The sequence below is a fragment of the Thamnophis sirtalis genome, unplaced genomic scaffold, assembly GCF_051295495.1.
Source record: "Thamnophis sirtalis isolate CommonGarterSnake01/CBP01778 unplaced genomic scaffold, rThaSir2_p1.2 scaffold_11, whole genome shotgun sequence".
In the NCBI taxonomy this organism is placed as follows: Eukaryota; Metazoa; Chordata; class Lepidosauria; order Squamata; family Natricidae; genus Thamnophis; species Thamnophis sirtalis.
This window is the reverse complement of record NW_028261391.1, coordinates 30,559,321-30,583,857: the sequence shown is the minus strand read 5'-3', so window position 1 is coordinate 30,583,857 and position 24,537 is coordinate 30,559,321. Positions and strand designations below refer to the sequence as shown.

General features: G+C 37.5%; 1 protein-coding gene across 1 annotated transcript in view; it reads right to left on the bottom strand.

The window, feature by feature from the left end:
* Nucleotides 1-23,748, bottom strand: part of PID1 (phosphotyrosine interaction domain containing 1) — a 78,497-nt gene extending 54,749 nt beyond the window's left edge. Inside the window, exon 1 of the mRNA XM_014056438.2 lies at nt 23,404-23,748. Within this exon, the coding sequence (XP_013911913.1) occupies nt 23,404-23,433 (30 nt within the window). The 5' untranslated portion in view covers nt 23,434-23,748. The remainder of the gene's footprint in view (nt 1-23,403) is intronic.
* Nucleotides 23,749-24,537: the final 789 nt, after the last annotated feature.

Genomic DNA, 24,537 nt, shown 5'->3' with positions numbered 1-24,537 from the left:
AAAGTATAGGTGACATCACAAAATATAGGTATCTTGCTTGCAGAGGTATAATCTCCTAATGCCACTCTCTGGCAAGTAGAATGGGATACTCGTAACCTGCCTCCAACCCTCAACTCTCTGTCCAGCAGAATTCTGCAACTCTGAACTGCTGACCTATTAAGTAGGATTTGTCAGTTTATCCACTTCTCTTCTGCAAATGGTCAACTATCACACAGCAGCTATGCATCCACAGTAAAAATCAGTCCAGTGTCATCCAGGAATGTATACACAGATTATAACGTTAAAGAACTCTGCCTTCAAAGTACATACCTACAACTAAATAGTAGCTAGTGGTTCAGCTAGAGTTTTTTAGAGATGGGAAGATGATTGTCTCTTAAGGGTTACAGTATCTCTTTATTTCCCAAAAATGTGTTCATGCTGGATCCACTTAGCTGACCCTTTTGACTAGCTTCAATTAAGATCAGATGAGTGGGGATTAGGAAAACATTTTTTGCTGGGTGAAGTCCTTAGGCTCAGTCCTAAATAAGTCAAGGTGACATCATACAATTAGACAAAACAGCAGAAAGGATACTTCAGTATGGGCTGTGTCAGAAATAACATTCAAGTCGGTGTGTAAACAAATGCTTTTACACTCAATATGCTTCACGAATTTGATACTGTTAATTTGAAGGATGCGGTGGCTCAGTGGCTGAGCTTGTCAATCAGAAGATTGGCAGTGGTGCGAATCCCTAGTGCCATGTAATGGAGTTAGCTCCCATTACTTGTTCCAGCTTCTGTCAACCTGGCAGTTCGAAAGCATGTAAAAATGAAATTAGAAAAATAGGAACCACCTTTGGTGGGAAAGTAACAGTGTTCCATATGCCCTCGGCATTTAGTCCTGCTGGCCATATTACCACGGAGATGTCTTCGGACTCTTAGGCTTTGCAACAGAAATGAGCAATAGCAATAGCAGTTAGACTTATATATCGCTTCATAGGGCTTTCAGTCTTCTCTAAGCGGTTTACAGAGTCAGCATATCGCCCCCACAGTCTGGGTCCTCATTTCACCCACCTCGTAAGGATGGAAGGCTGAGTCAACCTTGAGCCGGTGAGATTTGGACCACCGAACTGCAGATAGCAGTCAGCTGAAGTGGCCTGCAGTACTGCACTCTAACCACTGCACCACCTTGGCACCACCCTTAAGAGTCGGGAACGACTAGCACATATGTGCAAGTGGAACCTTTACCTTTAATAGTTAAAAATACATAATGAACAATTTCAGCAAAAGACATTAATGCACTTAAGGTCCTTTAAAAGTCTCTGCCTAGTTGCAAACAAAATGGCTGATCCTATCGTCTCCGGTACTCAAATCTGCAGAAAACTGCTGTCCTGCAACCTTATTATGAGGATCAGAAGTCTTGATCACTTGTGGGCAATTTCCTCTCCTTATCTGGAGAGATACCAAGAAATTGGTCTCCTCACCAGTTGCTTTGAAAAAATCAACAGAAAAAAGATTTGTATAGTGAAGTGGGGGAACAATCCCATATTTAAAATGGTAATTTTTGGTAAACTAAATGCGACAAAGAACAGAAAAAAAAGATAAAAAAAAATCATAGATATTGATATAAATTAATTCAGTCCTTAGGCTTATTATATCTGCTTCATACACAAAAATATCGTTTCATCTTTTGATTCTTAGAATTAAGAAACAAAAATAGATAACAACTCATATCTCTATTTTAACGTTCAGATGACGTGTAGCAGGAAGAAGCTAAGATCAATGTAGAGATGTTATTAACCCTTTTTTTAAATTTTCTTTTTTCTCAATATATTTTAGACTGTGTTTGTTAAAAATCTATACCGGGTACGGGCTCTGGGAAGTCGGGGAGGGGGAGGGAGGTGGGGTGTTGGGGGGGAGGGTGGGGGGAGGGAAGGATATATACTATGTGTTATATTTCAATGTAATGCGACTTCACATGTATACTGTTTCTCTTTAATTTCTCTGTAAAAATAGGACTAGTTGAGTACATTGACATATAGTGGAAATACACCAAGGGGAGGAGGAGTGGGATAGAAGAAAGATGGGTAGAGAGGGCGGGAGAGAGGATGGGAGGGAGGGTGAGAAGGAAGGGAGGGAGTGGATCGGGAGAGAGGAGTGGTAGAGGGGAAGGGGAAGTAGGGTAGAGGGGAATGACGGAGGGAAGATAGAAAGTTGGAGGGGGTGGAAGAAAGAGGTGTATGGAGAGTGGAAGAGGTATATTGGGTTTCTATTTTGGGGGTTACTGTTGACAAGAGGAATTGCTGTGATTATTGTTTAATGTTGTATGGCCCCGGCTATGCACAGTATATATGTGAGTGTATGAAAATGAAAAAATGGAAAACCTTCTGAAAAACCTTTTCAGTAAAAAAAATCCAGACGAAAAAGCATGTTCCAGCCCCGCGCGCCTCTTAAAAAGCACCATCTGACAGGACCATCATTCTCCCAAAGATTACATTAGACTAAACCCTGCCATTATAGTCATGGCTATTTCATTAAGCATATGGGTCAGAATGTATGGCTGAAATTATTCCTTTGATGCTAGTTTAAGAAGGTTGCCTTGTCTGAGAATTATATATTTATTATTATATAATTGCTTGTGCTGTTTTTATTAATGTTATCCAAAGTCATGATTTTGAGAACAGCAGCTGGTGGGTGTGGGTGGGTGCATACACGCCATGTTCAATATCATGAACTCCTTGAAACAAACATCAGAAATCAATTGATTCAAAGTATCTTCTGGGAACAAGCATTCCAACAAAACATCTTTCTTTATAGACTACTGAGTTTCAGATCATAGACTTCACACATAAATTAATGGTGGGATCTTTGAGATTATAGTGCAATGTTAAATTATAAAAGTGTATAATTTTCTCTTGGGATATAATTAAAAAGAGGCACAGCAGAGCTTAGCTGTTCTATTTTCTCTTAACTTCTGCTTCAGAAACTACCTCATGCCTCCTTTGCCTCTATGTCCTTGTTCCATAAAGTGTGAAAGGAAAACAGTGTAAATATTTATTCTTCTCACAGTTGTACTGAATACAAGAAAAGTATGTAATGCCAGCTCAAGTTAGTTTATAAAGATATTGATTGACTACAAGAATCTCAAACGAAAAACTTTAGAAGCACCAAGTCCTTCTTCAACAGAGGCCAATTTCCATATATTTTATACATTGAGTTATATATTGTTTTCTCTACTGCCTCCAAAATGCAGTTTTTTTGTAAATAAGTACTTTATATATCCCATTAATTATCCACCAATAGATATTCATGAGGAATAAAGGATCCAGTACCCAAACCTAAACCAAGCCAGGAACCATTCCTTATTTTGAACTTTAAATATTCAATTTAACCACAAATATTAGTTTCATCAAAACATCCATCTTCCCAGAATTCTTAGTATTAGTGTTTTTAATGTGACTTAAATGGAAGTAGTCACTTGTCAATTTCAAAATGAGTTGCCACATTAGCAAATTATTGGGGGGGGGGTTAAACTTTAATTTGCTTCAAAAGAATTTTGTGAAGAGGGCCAAATTAAGTTAAAATGTGTGCCAAAACAAAAACTTTTTATAGATAATTATATAGCTAATCATCACAAAGCTGATTTAAAAAGTTGACAGAAATTGATTTAACAATGGACAAGAATATTATGGACTTCCTATTTTTCCTATCTTTTACAGAAAATTGGAATGAGAGAAAGAGACTAGATGTAGTCTCTAGTCTAGATGCTAGAACTTTCTTGTTTCAAGCACACCTATCACAATTTTCATTTACTCTTTATGAAAGTATTCCTGACAATTTAGCAGAAATTGAGAGAAAAGGGGGGGTAGAGAAAAATTATTTTGCAATTCAACCTATTTCAGATATACTTTTAGATGAGATATTATGGTAAAACTTCTATGACTGACTTGGTAGATGATATAAATTAAAAAATGGCTGTGTTGTGGGCAGCCTGATAAGTCCGCTTGTATTTCTCTGTGATTTTCAGTACTATAAGATCCTTCTGGACCATTTGACTGGATTTCGTCTTCAGGGCCTGGCTTTTCAATATTTCCAAACTTGCAGCTCTGAATAAACAATGTAGACAGTTGAATGTTGCCTAAATTAATTAATAAACAGGGTGGGACTGAACAAACTAAAACTAAATTTGAACAATTCAGGCACTGCTTTATTTGGAATAAAATGCACTGCTTTCTTTCATTTGCTTTAATTCATATTTAATTCTAAGCTACTTGCTTAATAAATCTGCAAAAAAAAAGTAGTGAGAGGCAGTTTTTTTGTTTTCTTCAAACAACAGTAAGTTATGCAAGCTTGGATCAATGATATTTTTTGTCATTTTATGTACTAAAGACTTTTAATCCATATTCCTATGTCTGATTGGATTGACATTTGTGTTCTAGTTTTAAGATTAATCATTTTAGCACATGGTGACACCTGGCTAACCTTGTCTGGATTCAGAAACTAAGCAAGGTTGAACCTGATTAATTCTTGGATGGAAGTCTACTGAGAAAGGCAAGATTAGGTTGTTTAAAAAGATCCCTGAAAAAGGTATGGTATGCTGGCAACAAAATGGGACATTATTTCCATACTATTGTTAATAAAACTGCAATGACTTGCTCTGGGATTTGATTATTAAGATTAAACAACCTCCCTAATTCTCTTTCAGGTGAAAAAGGTACCCTACTCTTACAAGAGCTGATATTAACATATAAAGCTCTCCTCAACTAATTTATCCTCACATCCGTCTTAGATGATTCAGGAGGGTTTGAAGCTGCAGGGATATTTAAATCTAGAATTCTCAGTCCTAATCTAATGCTAACCACTAGACCACAGTAGTAATGCATTATTCAGCAAACATCTTCAGTCACCTTCTTTCCTTCATTATTATTCAACATCAGAAGGATGGCTCATTCAAACAGCCTGCAAACCCATACATTTTCACCTTGCCTCACTTTATTTGTCTAAGCGCAGTTTGTTATATGAACCAACTCTGATTGGTAATCAGTACCAGCTTGAACTATGTGTTTGAAACCCATGGAAGATAGTAAAACAGTATAAGATAAGACTCAACATATTAAGAAAGAATGCAAAAGCAACCATTGAGAATTTTCCTATTCCATATTGTCCTAAAAGCGCTTTTTCAAGAGACAAAATTGTCTAGTTGCCTCTTGAAAAAGCACCTTTGGAGTAACTATGAGCTGGATATCTGCGAATCTCCATAGACCTATTCCATATTGAAAAATATTTTCATAACTAATATTTGTTTTATACACTGTAAGAATGCTTTTCAAAATATTCAAAATATCAGATTATTATATTACACTGGGACAGAATCCATCACGCCATGCAATTACAAAGGATCTTAAACTTTCTAAAAAGTAGGTTATTTCTTAAAGGCAGATCTATTATGTTCAATTTCAATCCTCTCTCTTGACATCTGGTACCTATTACACATTTTTATTAAGAAAGTACAACATACAGAGAATAAACACTACCTCCCTTCAGCTTCCATACTGCCAGTCTTGGTGCACTGGAGTCACAGACATTCCTTAGCAATTTTTATTTGCTGATTATAAGCTATTCTTTCACAGTAAGTACTCAGGCTATCCTCTGGGAAAAAAGACTTCATATGTTAAAAGCTAGGTAAGAACATTTTAAAGTTAGAAACCATTTACTTGAAATAAATATATTAACTGCAAGTTTTACTATCTGAAATTACACTCATTAAATATTTCTGCTAGCAGTTAATGAGTTCAATAAGCAAAATGAAAAATGAATCGCAGAAGTCACAATCATTATCACCACTGTTAGAGAAGTGTATATTTTTAATGTGCAGGTTTTTTTTTGAATAGTTAATATAGCATAAATAGAAGCTACTTTCTACAATGGATGGCATTTGAATTGATTTGTATTAACAAAATCTTGAAAGCCACTATAATGGCTATCCTGAGAGGGATCAAAACAAAGGCAAATGGGAAAATGAGAATCACAACACTGATACTTTTATACATGTATAATGACTTGTATGCATATTTATAAGGCATGAACTTTGCATCATAATACTAATATCAACAGAAACTAAAGACGGCTCTGGGGCAGAATCACTTAGTCAATAAAATTCAGTTTTTCCTTTGGAAGAGACATTATCTATTGATAGCAATGAGAACATAAGCAAGATAAGACAACAGACACTTCCCCAGATAGTGTATATGGATATTGGCCAAATATGCAAATAAAGCACTCTCAGCAGAAGTCCTACCCTAACTCCTCAATATGTATGTTTCAGACCAAGAGAAATAAAACTTATATATCTGTTTTCTCATGTTTCTATGCCTTCCAGCAAAATTTCAGCATGGAATATTTTAACATCTCTGCAATCTCAAAAGCTACACTTATTGCATTTTTTCCAACATGCAGCAGTATTAAATATGCACTAGCCAATTATTCCAGTATCATTGTTATTCTAGTTTTAGCTAAGATGCTCTATTCACTGTGCCAGTTCAAGGGGACAGCATCTAACTTGAAAGAAAGCTGAGCCAACTTATTTTAATGACTGCATTTTTCCAATAATATTGATAGCATTTCTTGAATGTTCATATGAAATGTTAATACAACTTTATAATGGCTTAATAAGACCACACTTGGAATACTGCACCCAGTTTTGGTCACACAATATAAAAATGACGTTGAGAATTTAGAAAGAGTGCAGAGAAAAGCAAAAAAGATTATTTGGGAGGTGGAGAATAAAACATATGCAGAAGGTTGCATGAATCGGATATATCTAGAAAAGGACTAGGGGTGACATGATAGCAGTGTTCCAATATCTAAGAGGCTGCGACAAAGAAGAGGGAGTCAAGCTATTCTCCAAAGCACATGACAGCAGAACAAAAAGCAATGGGTGGAAATTAATCAAGGCCAGAACCAACCTAGAACTAAGGATAATTTTATAACAGAACAATTAATCAGTGGAACGACTTCCCTTCAAAAGCTGTGGGTGCTCCAACACTGGAGGTTTTTAAGAAGAGATTGGACAACCATTTGTCTGAAATGGTATAGGGTTTCCTGCTGGACCAGGGGGTTGGACTAGAAGACCTCCAATGTCTCTTTCAACTCTGTTATTCTTTTATTCTGAATTGAGAATTCTGGATGTTCTATTCCAACATTTGTGAAACTGCTAAATTCTTCATTTGAATATATAAAATATATATAAAAGTGCAGAGAAAAGCAAAAAAGATTATTTGGGAGGTGGAGAATAAAACATATGCAGAAGGTTGCATGAATCGGATATATCTAGAAAAGGACTAGGGGTGACATGATAGCAGTGTTCCAATATCTAAGAGGCTGCGACAAAGAAGAGGGAGTCAAGCTATTCTCCAAAGCACATGACAGCAGAACAAAAAGCAATGGGTGGAAATTAATCAAGGCCAGAACCAACCTAGAACTAAGGATAATTTTATAACAGAACAATTAATCAGTGGAACGACTTCCTTTCAAAAGCTGTGGGTGCTCCAACACTGGAGGTTTTTAAGAAGAGATTGGACAACCATTTGTCTGAAATGGTATAGGGTTTCCTGCTGGACCAGGGGGTTGGACTAGAAGACCTCCAATGTCTCTTTCAACTCTGTTATTCTTTTATTCTGAATTGAGAATTCTGGATGTTCTAGTCCAACATTTGTGAAACTGCTAAATTCTTCATTTGAATATATAATCACTATGGGTTTCTTAAAAAAAAAAATAGTTAAGAAATTTTACAGTGAAAAAAATGAAGAAATTTGTAACCGTTCTTTTTTTGAAACATCCTTTCTATATATTTCTTTTAAAAAAGTATCTATATTTTGTGACTTGACAAGGCTAATTGATGAACTGGAAGTAATATTTTTGTAGTGCAATGAATAAATTGAAGTTTGTATAAAGATAAGACAAATTGTGGATAACTACATTTATTTCATTGAAGTTGATTTTACTCAACCGCAACTAAAATTAACATTTGAATCATAAATATATGCAAGGCCAAAGCTTATTCCCACATAACTGCAACCACATTCATAACTCAGTTGATAACATTTTAATTCTGTCATAATTGCTCTGAAACTCCAGGTTCATTCAACGTTAGTTATTCCAATGCCAAACCACACATATGCAATTTATCTTGGAAAGAGTCACATCTTCCAACAGCCTCAAATAATAACAGAGAAACAACTGGTTCAGTCATTATTCTACAAACAATTGGAATAAACTTTACAGCAAGCAAAGTAGAGATTTCTATGATTAATTTTGTCTATTAAAGATTTTATTCAAACATCTACCAGTTTGATGGTAATGAAAGATTTAATATCTTACATAGTATTCCTGTCAGGGATCACTGTATTCTTTAATAGCAATAGTTAGGCTTATATACCGTTTCATAGGGCTTTCAGCCCTCTCTAAGCGGTTTACAGAGTCAGCATATTGCCCCCAACAACAATCTGGGTCCTCATTTTACCCACCTCGGAAGGATGGAAGGCTGAGTCAACCTTGAGCCTGGTGGGATTTGAACAGCCAAACTGCTGAACTGCAGTGCTGCATTTAACCACTGCGCCACCTCGACTCTTTTAATGAAGTTTGGTAACCACTTAACACAATTTTCAAAATTATACATCTTAAAAGCATGATTTCTGAATTGCACAAGATGCAATTCCATCTTATACATATTAATACAAAAATATTTTTAGTCAATTTATTGTGACTTATTCCCAAGTACCTGCAGAATTGCAGTCCTATGAGCACTGTCTGAATTTCTCAGCCTTTAGTTATTTTTATCCTTGAATTTCATAAGATTCTTCATTTAATTAGTTCTTTGTTGATTATTATTCCATTCAGTAAAATATATTAAAAGCTTATGCAGCCAAAAATCTTCCCACTTTTTCTGGTGAACAAACTTACTATCATCTCATACACAACATGTGCTTTTATTACAGAGCTGTTTTTAAATATGGTTAAAAATATAAATTCTCAACATTCAGGACTGTCAACAAAGCAAACTTCAATTTGAACGATATTCTGAAGCATTAGGAGTAGTAACATGGAAATCCCTGTAAAATAAAATTTCAATCCAACTATTTGACATGAAAAGAAGTTTGTTCTGACCCAGAAAGTAAAAAGCACACATTTAGTCACAAAAATCCTCTTTTTATTTCAATGGCCGTGAATTATGTTCATTTATAGCCTGAAATGAGTCACAAATAGTTTGTAAAGACTCCGACAGAAGTCTTCCAAAGTCTTTCAGGGTAAGGCTGATAAGCACCCACCTTTATCTTCCTTGAAACTCTGCCAAAGACCTAACTGGCAATTAGTTTTGCAAGGCCACAGAGCACAGTGTCAAAAGGGAGCTTCAGACTTTAAACCAACCTGAATGAACAAAGTTGCTTCCTGCAAAGGCTCACGTGCCTTTGCTCCTCCTATATAACATATAATATAAGTCTTATGGGAGGGGCCAATCACTTCCCAGCCTTACTCTTGAGTCACCCCTTTTGTCGTAATTCTTCTTGCCTTCTGGCAGCTCTGGGCATGCGCGCACTGGGAACAGGGTCCCCCTTTTCCTCTTCCTCACTGATGTCCGACTCTGGAGGCTGTAGAGGCAGCACATAACTCCCAAATGGCCCTGGGCCCCCAACGCGTAGCCCTCATCCAAGCCTTCCCCAGACTCCAGGACTGGCCCATGTTCCTCCCCAACCTCCTCACTGTCCAACTCTGCTGTCAGCTCTGCAGGCTGCCGGTGGACCACAGCAAAGTCATCTGCTATGTGTCAATAGATTGTCTTATTAGTTGTATGCATACTTCATATTTATTTGTTAGTGAAATGCTATAATAGGTGAGTCCAGCCATGGTAACTTCTAATCCATGGGATAATACATAAATTATGTTTTATGTAACAAACCATTTCGTAGCTAGTGTGTAGACTATGTAAACTGTAAAATCACTGTCTGGACAATATAAATATCCAAATGTCAGCATTAGAATGAGATCAAAACTAAAACAAAACAAAATGCTGCATAATTTGTACAATTCAGTGAAATCTCAATATTCACGACAGTCCTGAATCTGGAGAAATTTAACCATGTTTAAAAACAGGTAGGTAATAAAAGACATGTTTCTGTATAGGAGACGCCCAACAAAATAATTATTCTCTCACATATTCTATAAATCACATTATCCTTTGACCACTTGTTCTTGTGGATGCTGTTTTCTTGATACTGCTAGAAGTACAATCAACATTGCTACCAACTTTCCCTGTCTTACATGTTTCAGATATTTTGGAACTATAACTGGACCTTTCAGCTGGACTTTACATCTGGGCACACCATAAAAACAGCATTGATGACACATCTAAATGAACTCTGGTGGAAGGGAGATTGAGGTGGTATAGCGCCACTCATTCTGCTTGTTGTCTCATTGGTATCTAGTACCATTGAAAATTATATCCTTCTGTTCATCCCCATAGGACAGGAACACGGTGCAATATATTGCAGTAATTCTTCTTTGTCTAGGACCAGTTCCAGTTGGTATTGGTAGGTGGAGACAGATCCTACCAGATAGCACTTCTTTACAGAATTGTAAGCTATCTTGTGATCAGCTTATTATTTTAATGGAGCTGCCCCTGAAAACCATTCAAAAACTATAATGGCCCAAAATATGATCAAAAGACTAGTGATTCATGCTCCTTCTTTCATTGTGTGACATCACTGCTTTGATGCTGCGCTGGTTACTAGTGTGTTTCTAGGTGCAATTCACAGTGTTGATGATGACTTCTCAAGCCCTTAATGTCGTAAAACAAAGTTACCTATAACATGATCCTTCTCTTGTCATTTTTGTCTAAAAGAATCTAGATGAACTGACCCATCCCAGGTTCCAGGTGAAAAGCAGTTTTAGTGACTGCATTCAGCCTAAGGGACTGTTGACTAACCTTTTAGGCACTGAGTGCCGAAACAGGACCGTGCACGCACATGCCAGAGCACCAAAACCCAGAAGAGAGCTAGCCGCTCTCTTCCGGGTTCCGTCGCTGGTCTTCATGCATGTGCATGATGGAACCCAGGAAAGTACGGCTGGCCGCACGTGCATTCGTGCCATCACCAGCTGCACTTCCAGGTTTCATCACGTGCATGCACAAAGATCAGTTGGCTAGGGCACGTGTGCATGACAGAACCCAGAAGACAGCAGCTGGTGACAGCACACATGCCCACATGTGCCATAGGTTCGCCAACACGGTCCTAAGGCATATATGACCTTCAATGCTAACTGTATATTCTGAATGTTGCTTTTGAAAAGTGTCAAATTGAGTATGGTTTATTATTGCTATTTGCTAGCTAACTATTTATAGGTAGTCATTGAAAAACTCATTCAGCCACTGTTCAAAATTATGACAGCACTGAACAAGTGAGACAACAATTTTTATAGCTATAGCTGTTGCAGCATCCCCATAGTCATATGATTGCTATTTCATACTTGGCAACCAGGTCACAATTACAAGGTCACAGCATCTTGTGGCACCATAAGTGACCTTGACTGAGAGCTTTCAACAGTCAAAGTCAATGAGGAAGCCGACGGGTGTTCACAAATGACAATCAGATGTCTTTAACTCATTGCGACCACACGGAATTCACCTAACAATGGCAACTGGAGCTGTATGACTCCCAGTGTAAGTTGGTATAATCACATGATGTTACACTTTATCATTATTAAGTAAGAACTGCATTACTGTACAGCTTAGAAGCAGAGAACTGAAATCACAATTCGAAAAACTTCATTTATCCCTTTCAAAATGCAGGCATCAGGAAAACCCATTTCAGTGTCATAAAACAATTATTATAATGGCTTTATCCATATGTGTGGAGTTAGAATTCCAACTAGATGCTAAAAAGCTCGATCAAGGATAATTTTAATTTATATGTCAAATAGGCTTATTTGTGCCTTTTACGAAGCAAATTTTATGTATAAAAGCAATTGCCATTACAAATTTGCTGGTTTTTAAAGAATTGTTGAGTTCTATTATTAAAATGATTACTCTGCTGCAATGGAAGATAATTGCAGTCTTTTGCAAGCTGGTTCTTTAAAAGACCAAGCTTATATTGAGACTGGCTGGAAATCAACATTCAGCATGGCAGTAAAGAGACTTGTTTTGCAGCAAATGTAAGACAAATTATTCTCTTTTCATTTGAAACAACATTGGAATAGTCCTAAAAATAAATATTAATTACAAGAAAGCATATTCCATCATTTCAGCATGCTCTCTATTGGACAGATGAATAAAAAAATGAACTAATATTTAATTATAATCAGTCCACCGCAAATCACATCGACTTACAAGCAAATCTGTGACATCTAGATAAACACAGCCTAATAAAGCCTACAGAATTTTAATTAGCTACTTTCAAGAAAACTATTGATTTGAATAATTAAAGGAGGTATGTGGTTTCTAACAAGGTAGCATGTTGTAATGAATTCTCAGAATGTATTCCACAATAGTCTTTTTACCCCCAAAAAAATCCAACCCCTTACTGACTTTTAATTCTCTTAGTTATACCAAGTTTCCCCCAGAATTAACATGTTTTTTCAGAGCAGCTCATTTCTCCAAGTATAAACAACTTAAAAAATGGGAGCTGCCCTAACCTAAGTAGTGCCAGATGAGTTTTTCTGACTCCCCAGATCTGTTTTGTTTTCAAACTTCTTATTTGATACTAATTCAAATAGCAAAAGTGGTCATAAAATTAACTTCTTTACAAGGTTCTAAGCATTGAATAAGACCTTCTAATTCAATTAGCCATAGCAGAAATTGGAAGAAAATAGCCAAATATAGGAAAACATGATAAGTTTACAAGGAAATTATAAAGTGATAAATAACTAAACAGGCTGGTGACCTGAGATTCTACAAGATAAGGAAGGTCTCTAGAGTTCAAAACATAACAAGACCAAAAATAACATCTACAAATAAACAAAAAACCTCAACAACAATAATTATAACAAAGTAGAACATCAGAAAGGATGTATTGTATAGTGTTATGAGAGCAGGAAAAATGTTGCTTCTGTAAGAAGAACCAAAAACAGCAAATTCTTTTCCCACTTTGGATCCAAATATTGTATACTTAATAGAATTGTTAGGCAATTTTGAGATTTTGTTATCAACTGGTCCAAGAGCAGATGTCACCACTTTTTCAGTATAATTACATCATAGATTTGCACTTTATTTTTTTATTAAAAATTCAAATTATGAAATTTTCCAATTTTGTAAGATACATATTAAGTCAATCATAACGTAAAGCACGGGTGTCACTCAAGGCCTGGGGGCTGGATCCGGTCTACAGGATATTTAGATATGGCTCGCAGGACTGCCCTGAAAACAGTGAAGGACCGGCCCATGGTGCTTCTGCTAGCTCAACATCACTCCTTTCAGTGGTGCCTGTGGTGGCCCGAGTTCTCAGTTTCAGCTGCCACAGTGTCTGGCAGAGGGTTGCAGGAGGCCATGGAAGCTGGAAATGCAGCTTGGGAACCCATTTTCACTGGCAGACCGCTCAGGCCACCACAGGCATCCCAACAGAAGTGATGTTGAGCTGGCCATGGCCCTCCCTGAAATCAAATAACCTTGATGCGGCCCTCAATGAAATTGAGTTTGACACCCTTGACCTAAAGGATCTTTTTCCTACCTACTTAGTACCTTTTTTTTTTTACTGATTCTTTTGACTAATTTCAAAAGAATCAGTAAAGGTACAGGATTAGAATGTTTCACAGAAAATAAAGGTGAGGAGAAGCATTCCCCATAAGCTCATGAATGTTACATGAAAGCTTCTAATAAACCACATTGGGAAATTAGACAGCATTTAGTCTACCTAATTAGCATTCCATAGCACTCAGGTTTTAGGAGGGTTTTGAAGAAAAGAAAATAAGTGCCGGTATTGGTTACATATATCCATTATTAGTACAGACCAATCATAAGAAAGTTTATTCAGGGGTTGGGTCAATAAAACAGTGGTCATAATACTGGTGATCATAAAACCTATGGGTAATTTTGGATGTGTAAAAATTACATGATAAATTTTGTGTATCAAGTTTAGCTAATTATTTTAATCCAAATAGTATTTCAGAGTAATACTTAATAAGGAAGTATTTATATTCAACTAAGAAACAGCTTATTATGGTTTCCAATATCAAGGATCAGTGAAGGAAATAAAAATCTTGCATTCACTTTGCTTAGAAAAATCAATGTGGTTGCTTGATTAAAAAAAAGACTAGAAAGTAAGATTAGTGCTTTCTGATTATAAGATAGATATTACATTAAAAATAGTTAAACACAACACTGTTAGTACTCTAACTTTTATAAGTTTTACTATAGAAAAGGCATACATTCGAAGTATAACAGTGCAGTTCTGTAAAAAAACTATTTGCCCTTTTCACATTTTCTGAATATTATATTACTTTATTGGTATTACAGAGAAATAACCCTGAAATTGGTGTTCATTTAATGTATCTAATGTACTAATATTACAAAGTCATCTAATATGTTTCTGTGACAGTGTGAAGAGGCAATCCCTCCCATTCAATCAATTCAATTAAAGACATAACTAGAACTAATTTTATGAATTCCTATTTTAAAGAAGTCAGATCTGTATTCTGTAAACTTTATTTTCCCTCTTCATGGTGGTATTCTTACCATATATTCTAACAGTAAATATCTATCTTATAAGAAATCTTCTCCCAAAAATATTGTAAAAAAAGATCTCTTTTAAAAGAAGCCTATCAGTCTAGAAAACAGTTACAAAACTAATTTCAAAACTCCACCAATGAAAATCAGAGAGAGAGACAGACAGACAGACAGACAGATAGTCTTGAAATGCAAAAGATTTAAGATGATTGTTAATCTTCCCTTCCAACAGTGACTGTTTATGTGAAAAACACTCCAGAAGTATATATCAATCCAGGAAGTTATGAAGAACACAATTCAGAGATCTGTGGCTTTCTCACATTGTCTAGTGTTAACAGTCATGAAAAAGAAAATCAAAAAAGCACTGAATTAGTATGTACATTTCATGCCAGGGTTCAAGTCTAATTATGGCCAAGATAGGAAGAATTAACATTTCTTTATAGAATCTCTGGTGCTTTAACAGCTGGTTTCCTCATAATATCAACCTTGAATGAATCTTGAATTTCTAATTTCAGTGATGCCTTTCTTCTATAAATCTACTGCATTCCTACAATGGAAGGAAGGAAAGCTATGATCCAACCTATAGTGGGGCTTATATTTTCCCCTTTGAATTGCAAATTCATTGTATGAAACTTTTCAGTTCACCAAAGCAATGTTAAATGGAATTAGTTCTCCTGATTATTTACTGTCATTGTTGTTTTTAAATGAACTCAGTAAATTACAAATAGAAATATAAACAAATAATTTAAATAAATAAATCTTACAGGCTTATTTTCATTAGAAAGCTAATTAGTGGATCATAGCAGAAAATCAAATAAAATTGAAGTGTAAATGAATCTTTTTCCTGCCAGTTCAGAACCAATCTGTTTTTAGTTGTGACTATTTCCAAAAGAATATACATATGACTAGCAGATTGGAAAACCAAGAAAAAAATGTGAGAGGGAGTCATTCCTCTTGTCAATGCCTCATCTACTTTTTAAATGAGTATAATTTTAATATCTTCGTATGCACAATGAATGGCAGAAAACTGTTTTATAATGTCCTTTTGACAGACTTCTCAAATAATACTGTACTAATGATTTTGCTTTGGATGAGTAAATTTGAGGATTAGCATGGAATTAATTGACCTCAAAAATTTTGCCACAGCTGAATAGATCTGATAACTAACACTAGAATAAGCTTGAAGCCAATTAAGACTGCTCTGCAGTGAATAATTAGAGGCAGTGCAACCTATATGTCCCATTCTGATATTACTGAGGTATAGTTTATTAATAAGCAAATCCAATGCACCATTAAGGAAAATATAACGAACAGGAGACTTAAGTTTGTAAGAAAATGCAAAAAGAGGGTTTTTTACTAGATACTTCTATGTCAGGCAACTTGATAGCCATATAGCATCTAGTTTTTTTTAAAAAAATTAGAAAGTAGCTAATTCCTACATGCTCAGTGGCAACTAAGAATGCTTATATATTGACATTCTTCTCCTCATTAATGTCACCTCATTTTAGTTGCATGCAAATATATCTTGAATTTGTGCTAATTAAACTTCTCTCCTACTAATGCCTCTTCAAATTCATCATCCACTCTTGTTTAAATACACTTTCTGTGACTGGAGTCAATAAACATGTTTTATTGATTATACTTCAGCTGACTTTGCATTCCACGTGAAGCCTAAATCTTAGCCTAATATCAACTTTGTCTGCAAATTTCCTCCAATTTTGCCGACTGCAAATCTTCCAGGATTTATTTGCCTTTAATTTACAGCAAATCTTCATTTCCTATGCTGTAGCTGTCCTGGAAAATGTCAACCATTCTTATGAACGAATAATACCAATGTGATTATTTCTGGAAATCAACAGTTGGACATACAGAAGATTTGACAGAGATTTATTATTGAGCCCTGAATCAAATTAGTAGCCTGTAGAATTAAGACAAATTAGGTTGGGATTGGATTCAGAGGTGGGGAAAGGGTTAATACTATTCTTATTTTGCCTTGACCTTCAATTAGAGGGTTTGGAGAATAATTGGTTTTGGGTTTATTTATCAATATTTCAAAACCATGTGCCCCCAAGAAAATAGAAATGTGGCACTTTGTGCCACATATGAATGTCTTTCTACAGATAAGAAAAGTACAAAAACTTGGCCCAATTTATTTGAAAAAGTTATTGCAAGAAATAGACTTTAGAAGTGGTACTGATGAATGCAAATTCCTACTGGGTTAAATCACAGGTGGTAGCTCTCTGATTTCTGCCAAATTTCAGGGTTGCTGTATGTGACACTGTGTTAAAGAAGGCTTGTTATAAATGTTTCAATGTTAGCAAATAACGATGGCATAGGAAGAGTTCTCTATGGAAGTAATAGGACTTTTTTGTTTATTTTGTTGCTTAATGGTTAGTTCTGTATTTTTTAGGTTTATAGTTTTTTTGTCACTGTAACTTTACTTTCATGGAGTCCATGGAGCAAGCTTATAAAGCATCTGTGTTTTTATAAGAGTAATTTTATCTTAGTAAAGTAAAATTTTATTGAGCAAGTATAGCAATGTTACTTAAAGTGAAGCAACAAAATCAACAGAGATTAATTTCTGAAAGTTACCAAGGACAGCCAGAGCATGTTTGATTCTGTGGCCATAAATAAATAGTGTTTTCTTCTTTAATTATAAATATATAGTTTGGCTGAAAAGTAAAACCAATATTGATCAAATGTTGAGTCTGGTGGATATTCCATTTTTATCCTCAGATAAGATTGATTTGAAAGCCACTTTGGTACCGTAGTTAAGATATCAGACTATAAACATGGGAAGCCTGAGTTCTAGACATGCATTGGGCACAAAAGTAGTTGAGCGACCTTGGACCAGTCATTCTCTCTCAGCTCTAGGAAGGAGGCAATGACAAACCACTTCTGAAAACCTTGCCAAGAAAACTGCAAGGACTTATCAAGGCAGTCTCTAAGAATTGGACGTGATTGAACGAAAGAAAAAAAACAGTATAGGTTTGCTGAAGTCTTCCTTGTTACCCCCAAAACTATTAGATTCTACGCAGCTGTTACAAAATGGTAAAAGCTCCAGGCACTGGCAATTTTTAAGTGCAAAGGTGTAAGTCATTTGCAGGTTTGTTAAATTCTACATTTTGGATGTGCATATGAATCTTTTAAGGATGCTAAATTTCCATCATGATTTTATGAGTCATCATAAGGTTAGTTTTCAAATGAGGTAAAGAGTCTACATTTTGTGCTAGTTATAGGTCTATTTCATTAATTAATGTGCATACTAAAATATTAGCTATTATAATGGCTAGGTTGCAGCAGGAGGTCTTATCACATATAATTCAACTCTTCCACTCTGGTTTCATCAGAGATTGTCAGGCATCAATGAAGGATTATTTATTTATTTATTATATAGCCAAGGAGATAATGGACTCTGCTGTACTAGTATTTTATAAAAAGCCCTTCATTTAGATTATTTTTTAAAGCAAGTGATAACTATATAACCACAGTAATACAGGGACAAACAATAGATACAAACTCAAAGGGAAACTGCTTCAAACTTGATTGCAGAAAATACAACTTCAGCAACAGAGTGGTCAATGCCTGGAATGCTCTACCTGACTCCATTTTTACAGCCTCAAACCTTCACAGCTTCAACCTCAAACTGTCTACTGAGGACCTCACCCCATTCTTAAGGAGGCGTGCAAAAAAACACACCAGCGTGCCTACCATCCTTGTTTTACTGTCCCCATTTATCTGTATTTACTTCCTTTGTTCATGTTTATGTTCATACCTATGCTTGTTATCTTGTACATGTCTGACAAACAAATAATAAATAATATCAGTGGATTTAAATTTATTATTTTCAGTCCTATGCTAGAATTATAACGAATTAAATAACTTCAGACTCTTTTAGCTACATGTGGCACTCAATAAGGCTGTTCACTTTGACCCTTATAATTTAACCTTTGATCACTACTATAAGATGATTTTTAAACATTAAGTACACTACATTGACAGGATGCAAGTGAAAATTATTTTTATATGCCGGAGATATAGTGGCAGTATCTTACATCTCTGCCTAATTTTATAAAAGTACTATAGCATTTGTAAAGTATTTTGGTTGTAAAATTAATTGGGATGAATATTGTTTACTTCCCTTTAGGTCCCAATAAATCAGTACTCTTATTTAATGAGATGGATTTTGTGATTTCTACTTGTTATATTAAATATCTGGAACTCTACATATGCCAAAATATTGCTAAATATTTGGAATTAAATATGTTGAAAGTTTTTAGAAAAGATTGAAGGAATATAAACAGATGAAAGGGTATAGGGCAAAATTAATGTTATTAAATAGACTATTATCCCCAACTTGATTTGCAAAAATATCATTTGGCTTATCTTTTACAACCATTAATATGTGGAATGAAAAGGTAGTGGAATACAGGTAGTCCTCAACTTACAACCACAACTGAGCTCAAAATATCTGTTGCCAAGTGAGACATGTGATAAGTGAATTTTCCCCCATTTTACGATCTTCCTTGCCACAGTTAAGTGAATCATTACATTTGTTAGGTTAGTAATATTGTTGTTAAGTGAATCTGGCTTGGCTGGTCAGAATTTCACAACAGGTGACCACATGACCCTGGGACACTGCAACCGTCATAAATACATATCAGTTGCCTGGCACCTGAATTTCTGGTTTTTCTTTGAAGACATTTCACTTCCCATCCAAGAAGCTTCTTCAGCTCAAGGACTACTTGTATAACATGTATAACACATCTTTCAAACAACCCTGGGCAGTTCCCAATCAAAAATTAAAAGACATATAAAATCATTTTTAAAACTATAAAACTCAACTAGTTAAAACATAAAACATTAAGAACAAGAAACACCTGGTGCAAATCAGTGCTAACATGCCATCGTTTAACCCCAAATATCCTTCCTTTAGTTTATACAATTTAAGGTGGTATATATAAAGTACCCATTCCCTAATTTTCCCACAACCATCACCCCAGGGGTGGTTGCTGCCAGTTTTACTACCAGTTCACAACCCATGTGCAAAGTGTGTGTGCATTGTTCAATGTATATTGTTCTGCGTGCATGCACACTCACTAAAATCAGACATGGCGATGACATTAGCGGCAGCGAGAGAATCAGTTTGGGGGCGTGTCAGGCCTGGGTCACTGCCGGTTCTGCGACCCAGACCTGAATTCCATTACCGGTTCGGCCGAACCCGCAGCAACCCACCTCTGAACCACCCTGTGAGGCACACTGGGGTAAAAGAAAGGGATTTTTTCAAAGTCATCCTGACAGCTTTCAACTGAATCAGAAGCATTACAATTGTAATAGTTTGAGTGTTTATCTATGGGAAGATGGCACAGATCATTGCATGACTGACCAGAGGCATAGGATGCAAAGTATCCAGTTATTCTAGTCTGGAAGCCCAAATGTGTTTTAGCTTTAGATATATTGAAGAACTTTGAAACCATTCAAAGTAAACTGGAAGGATGATCTCGTTAACTTTAAATCCCAATTTTGAAAGCAAAATTGAATATTTTTCCAAATCATAAATTACCAATGCCAATTTCACTCTTCCAAAAATAATGCTTTTTCACATAAAATATTGCTCTAGCAGTTTTCCTGTCTACCAATGTGCCCTGTCCCTACTATCCAGCAGTTTTTCAAGTGCACTAAATTACCATTGATACCTTTATGTTTTTCTTACCTATTCCTGCACTGCTGAAGTGCCCATTTAACCCATTAAGCAAAATAACAGTATTTATTATTAAAGGCACCAAAAGTTTTACAAGGAGGCCTTTTTTGCAGAAAGTAGTTACACTCTCTGTGGTAAAAAGTTCTCTACAAATACTCAGAAGCATGACCGGGTTAGGCACGTTTTAGTCATATCTGTTAATTAAAGTATTCAACGGATCCTTCAAGGAACAATAGTGTAGCCACATTTTTGAAAAAAACAGCTTAATGCAAAGAAGAGCCACATGTGTCATTTTATCATGGGAGAGAGATAAGTTGATCCCTAGAAAAATATTGAGAGTAATGCATCATATATCATAATCAGCTGTCAATGCCCTTGATAGTATAGGTTAATGGCATGTTTTTATGGGCTGTGTATTCCAAGGATAAGAAGGGTCTACATTATTTGGTTGCCTTTTTAGTTTAGTATAATGGTTAAAATCCTGGCTTAGAAATGAAGAGACCTAGTCCTGCCATAGGCATGAAGGCAGCTGGGTGACTTTGGCCCAGTGACTTTCTCTTAGCCCAAACCACCTTACAGGGTTGTGGGGAAAATAGGAGGGAGTATCATCTATGTTCACCATCTTGAGTTACTTATAAAGTAAGGTGGCACAGTGGTTAAATGCAGCACTGCAGGCTACTGCTAGATCAGCAGTTCAGCGGTTCAAATCTCACCGGCTCAGGGTTGACTCAGCCTTCCATCCTTCCGAGGTGGGTAAAATGAGGACCCAGATTGTTGGGGGCAATATGCTGACTCTCTGTAAACCGCTTAGAGAGGGCTGAAAGCCCTATGAAGCGGTATATAAGTCTACTGCTATTGCTAAAAAAAAACAAAAAACAGATGGGATCAAACTCTAATAATAAATAATTATTTTAAAAATATCATTAGAAATGTGTTTTCAACAGTAAGACCAAAATATATACCAATCCCCTTAAATAAAATCAAACATAATATCTATCTCATACAAGAAGTTTTATGAGTCACTTTTGCTTGATTTGAAAGACTGTTTGAAAAAAACAACTGTTGTTCTGTTTTAAAGTTCTCTTTTTCTACCATGAGTCTATCAACAACAGCTTTGTGATGCATTCAAAATTGTACTTTGCACACAGAGATATAAGAAAAGACAAGAGAGTTTTGGGAAAGTTGTCTTTTAGTCACTACGTGCAATACAGATCTCCTGAAACATCCCTCAAGTACTCTGGAGGGAAGAGTGCCTCAAAAAAGCAAACAATGCTGGTTTTAAAAAAGATACCATCAAAGCTGACTGAGGTTTTGAACTTTGAAATGTTTGAAACATGGGATAGATCCAGGGGAGTCCAATAATACAGTCAGTTGTAACAGGTTATCGAAGTTAGCAATCATATTTACATTCACATTTTACTGCTGCCAAGGAAAACCCAGATATAAATGGCTTGAGGACATCAGGCTGAAGAGCTGAAGTAAAAGTATCATTGTAACAGTGTGTTTCATAACAGTAGAAGATGCATTACTTTTGTCAGCATTTGCACAACTATTGCTAATCTCTTCAGTGTGTCAACACTTTTATATAACAGTCTGCTATAGGAAAGCAACCCTGCTAAAATGGCAGCATGCACTGCAGAAGGGCCCCCCCCCCAAGCTAACCTTAGTATAGCCCAATACACACTGAATCCAAAGTTAGTGTGTGAAGAAGTAGAACAAAAGAACAGAATCATCTGCTTGCCAAAGGTCCTGTGCTTTGGAGCCTACACATTACTTTAAGTAAAGCACGATGTGACTTCATCAGGCTTAATTATTATGTCTTGGAGAAACCAACCCAGAAGACGAAGCACACTACAGAACTGTAACTGCTACCAGAAATATATCAGAGTGACACGCAAGTCTTTATTCCCAAATATCTTCAAAGAATAGTCAAGTTCATTTTAGATTGTCCTGGATGAATCAAGGCCAAAATAGATAGCAACTTTCACAAAGGTGCCCCCATAGTGTTTAAAGCAAAACACCCCAGAAGTGCAGCACCCATCAAACACCTGATTGTGCAGAAGAATTTAATAAGAGTGTCCCAGATCCTACCCATAGAGAGGATACTCAGCATTGCCTCTTCCTACCTAACCTTTGTCTTCTATCTTGGTTGGCAACTGAGTGGAGGGTTTTCCCCCTCTCCAGACATTCAAAACAGCCTTCCCAACTATTTTGCCTTTGCCACTTCAGAATTTCTTCAAGGTTTTACTTGGGGATTTAATGCTACTCCTGCCTGCCAAAAAAAAAAAAGTTGGTTTCTGTAAATTTATCTGGCAGCCTTTATAGCTGACCATCTGGAGAATATTTTAAAGTGAAAAAGAGAAATTCAGAGGGAGAGAGATCTGCAACAAAAACAGTCAGCTCTTCTCTTCTTCCCCCTCCCCAACACGGCTCCAAGTCAAGAGATTCCTGACTTGTTTTTGGCCAAGGACTCCTCTATAAAAGCGCCGCACTCTGCCAGCGCCGTCTGGGAAGCGACTGAAGCCGAGCACAGCAATCCACCCGTCCCTAGTCTTTGGGACAGAGCTCACCCCCCTCACCGTCAGTGAAACTCTCGACTAGACGCTCTTTCAGCTTTCCACTGGCCGTTCTTAGACACGCATTACACGAAAGTGTTTCGAAATGGGGGGTGGAAGCGAGTGAGATGGACTTCTCTAGAATCCCCACGGAAGTGACCGTGCCCCTCGCCGCGACCTGCAAGTCATCCGAGCGAGAGGACGGCGGGTAGCTCCGTCCATGAAGAGCGCAAGCCACCGGCGAAGGGGAAAGTTGCAAGCGCGGAATCCTTACCACCAAGACCAGGCAAAGGATTGGCGCCAAGTTGTTGCTGCTGCCGCTGCTGTCCCTTTCTCTAGTCGGGGCCACGCAAAATATTGCATTGCAGTCACATGACAGTAGCATCGCCCCCTCCCCAGGCAACCCGCCCCCACCCCCCTCCCCTCTATCCACCAACTGCCTCCTTTGCTTCTCCCCTTACCTGCAATCTCTCCGTTGCCGGCTGCCACATATTTCTCCCGCTGGGACCTGGCGGGGCGGAGCGGCGGGACAGGGTTGTTGCTAACGAGCTGGCTGTGGAGCGGCTGCAGCGGGTCTCCAGCCAGGCTCGTTCACATCTGCTCGGCGTGTGTCAGCTCGGGGCCAGCCGCCAGCGGACAAACGGGGGGGGAGAGAAGTGAGCGCCGCCCAGCCGAGGAGGGGAAAGGAGGCGTGCGTTGGAGACGAGAGAAGCCCGGCTTGAACTTGGGCTGCGCGCAGCAAGAGCTCGGCGCCAGCTCCTCACCGCGGCGAGATGCGCCGTCCTCTCGTCTTGGCTCCCCTTCCCCCCCCCCGGAGGCCCCCTCACCGCAGCAGCAGGGGATTGCGAACGCTAAGCCCCACCCCCACTAAGCCCCTCCTCTCCATCAAATTCCGCCTCCATTCGGTCTCCCTAACCCTCCTCCCCACAAGCGGCGTGTTCCCCCTAGTGCGGGGCTTCCCGGTTTAGCTGCTGCCTCACCGCCCAGTATCTGCCTCACTGCTGCTGGTGGCGGCATGTGACGGCCTTGCGGCTGCTCTGCTATCCGGCCTAGGGTCAAGGATCCCCTGGCGTCGGCTCGGCTGCGCGATGTCAGAAGCAAAGTACCATCTGCAGTTAGGGAGCCTCGTGAATTAACCTCTTTTTCCTTTCTGTTAAAATGTGACGATTCCAACAAATGGTGTCTCGCTAAGGTTGTGTTTTTTTTTTTTTTTTACCCCTTCTGACTTGGGATTTGTGATCCAGCCTTTTTATTTTCTGTTAGATCACCTTAGAGAAAGTCTATGTGTCCACTAAGAGTCTTGGATGGCATGTGTTTGTAATTATCATCCTCATCAGTTGGATTCCGATCAACTTTTTTTAATTTTATTTTATTTAGTTTGTCAAACATGTACGAAATAACAGGTATAAGTAAAACATGGACATCCAGCAAATTGGTACGAATAAATGGGGACAGTAGGACAGGGACGGTAGGCACGCTGATGCACTTATGCATGCCCCCTTTACCGACCTCTTAGGAAACGGATGAGGTCCACGCTAGACAGTTTATGATTAAAGTTATGGAGGTTTGAGGATGTAACAACAGTCGGGTAGTGC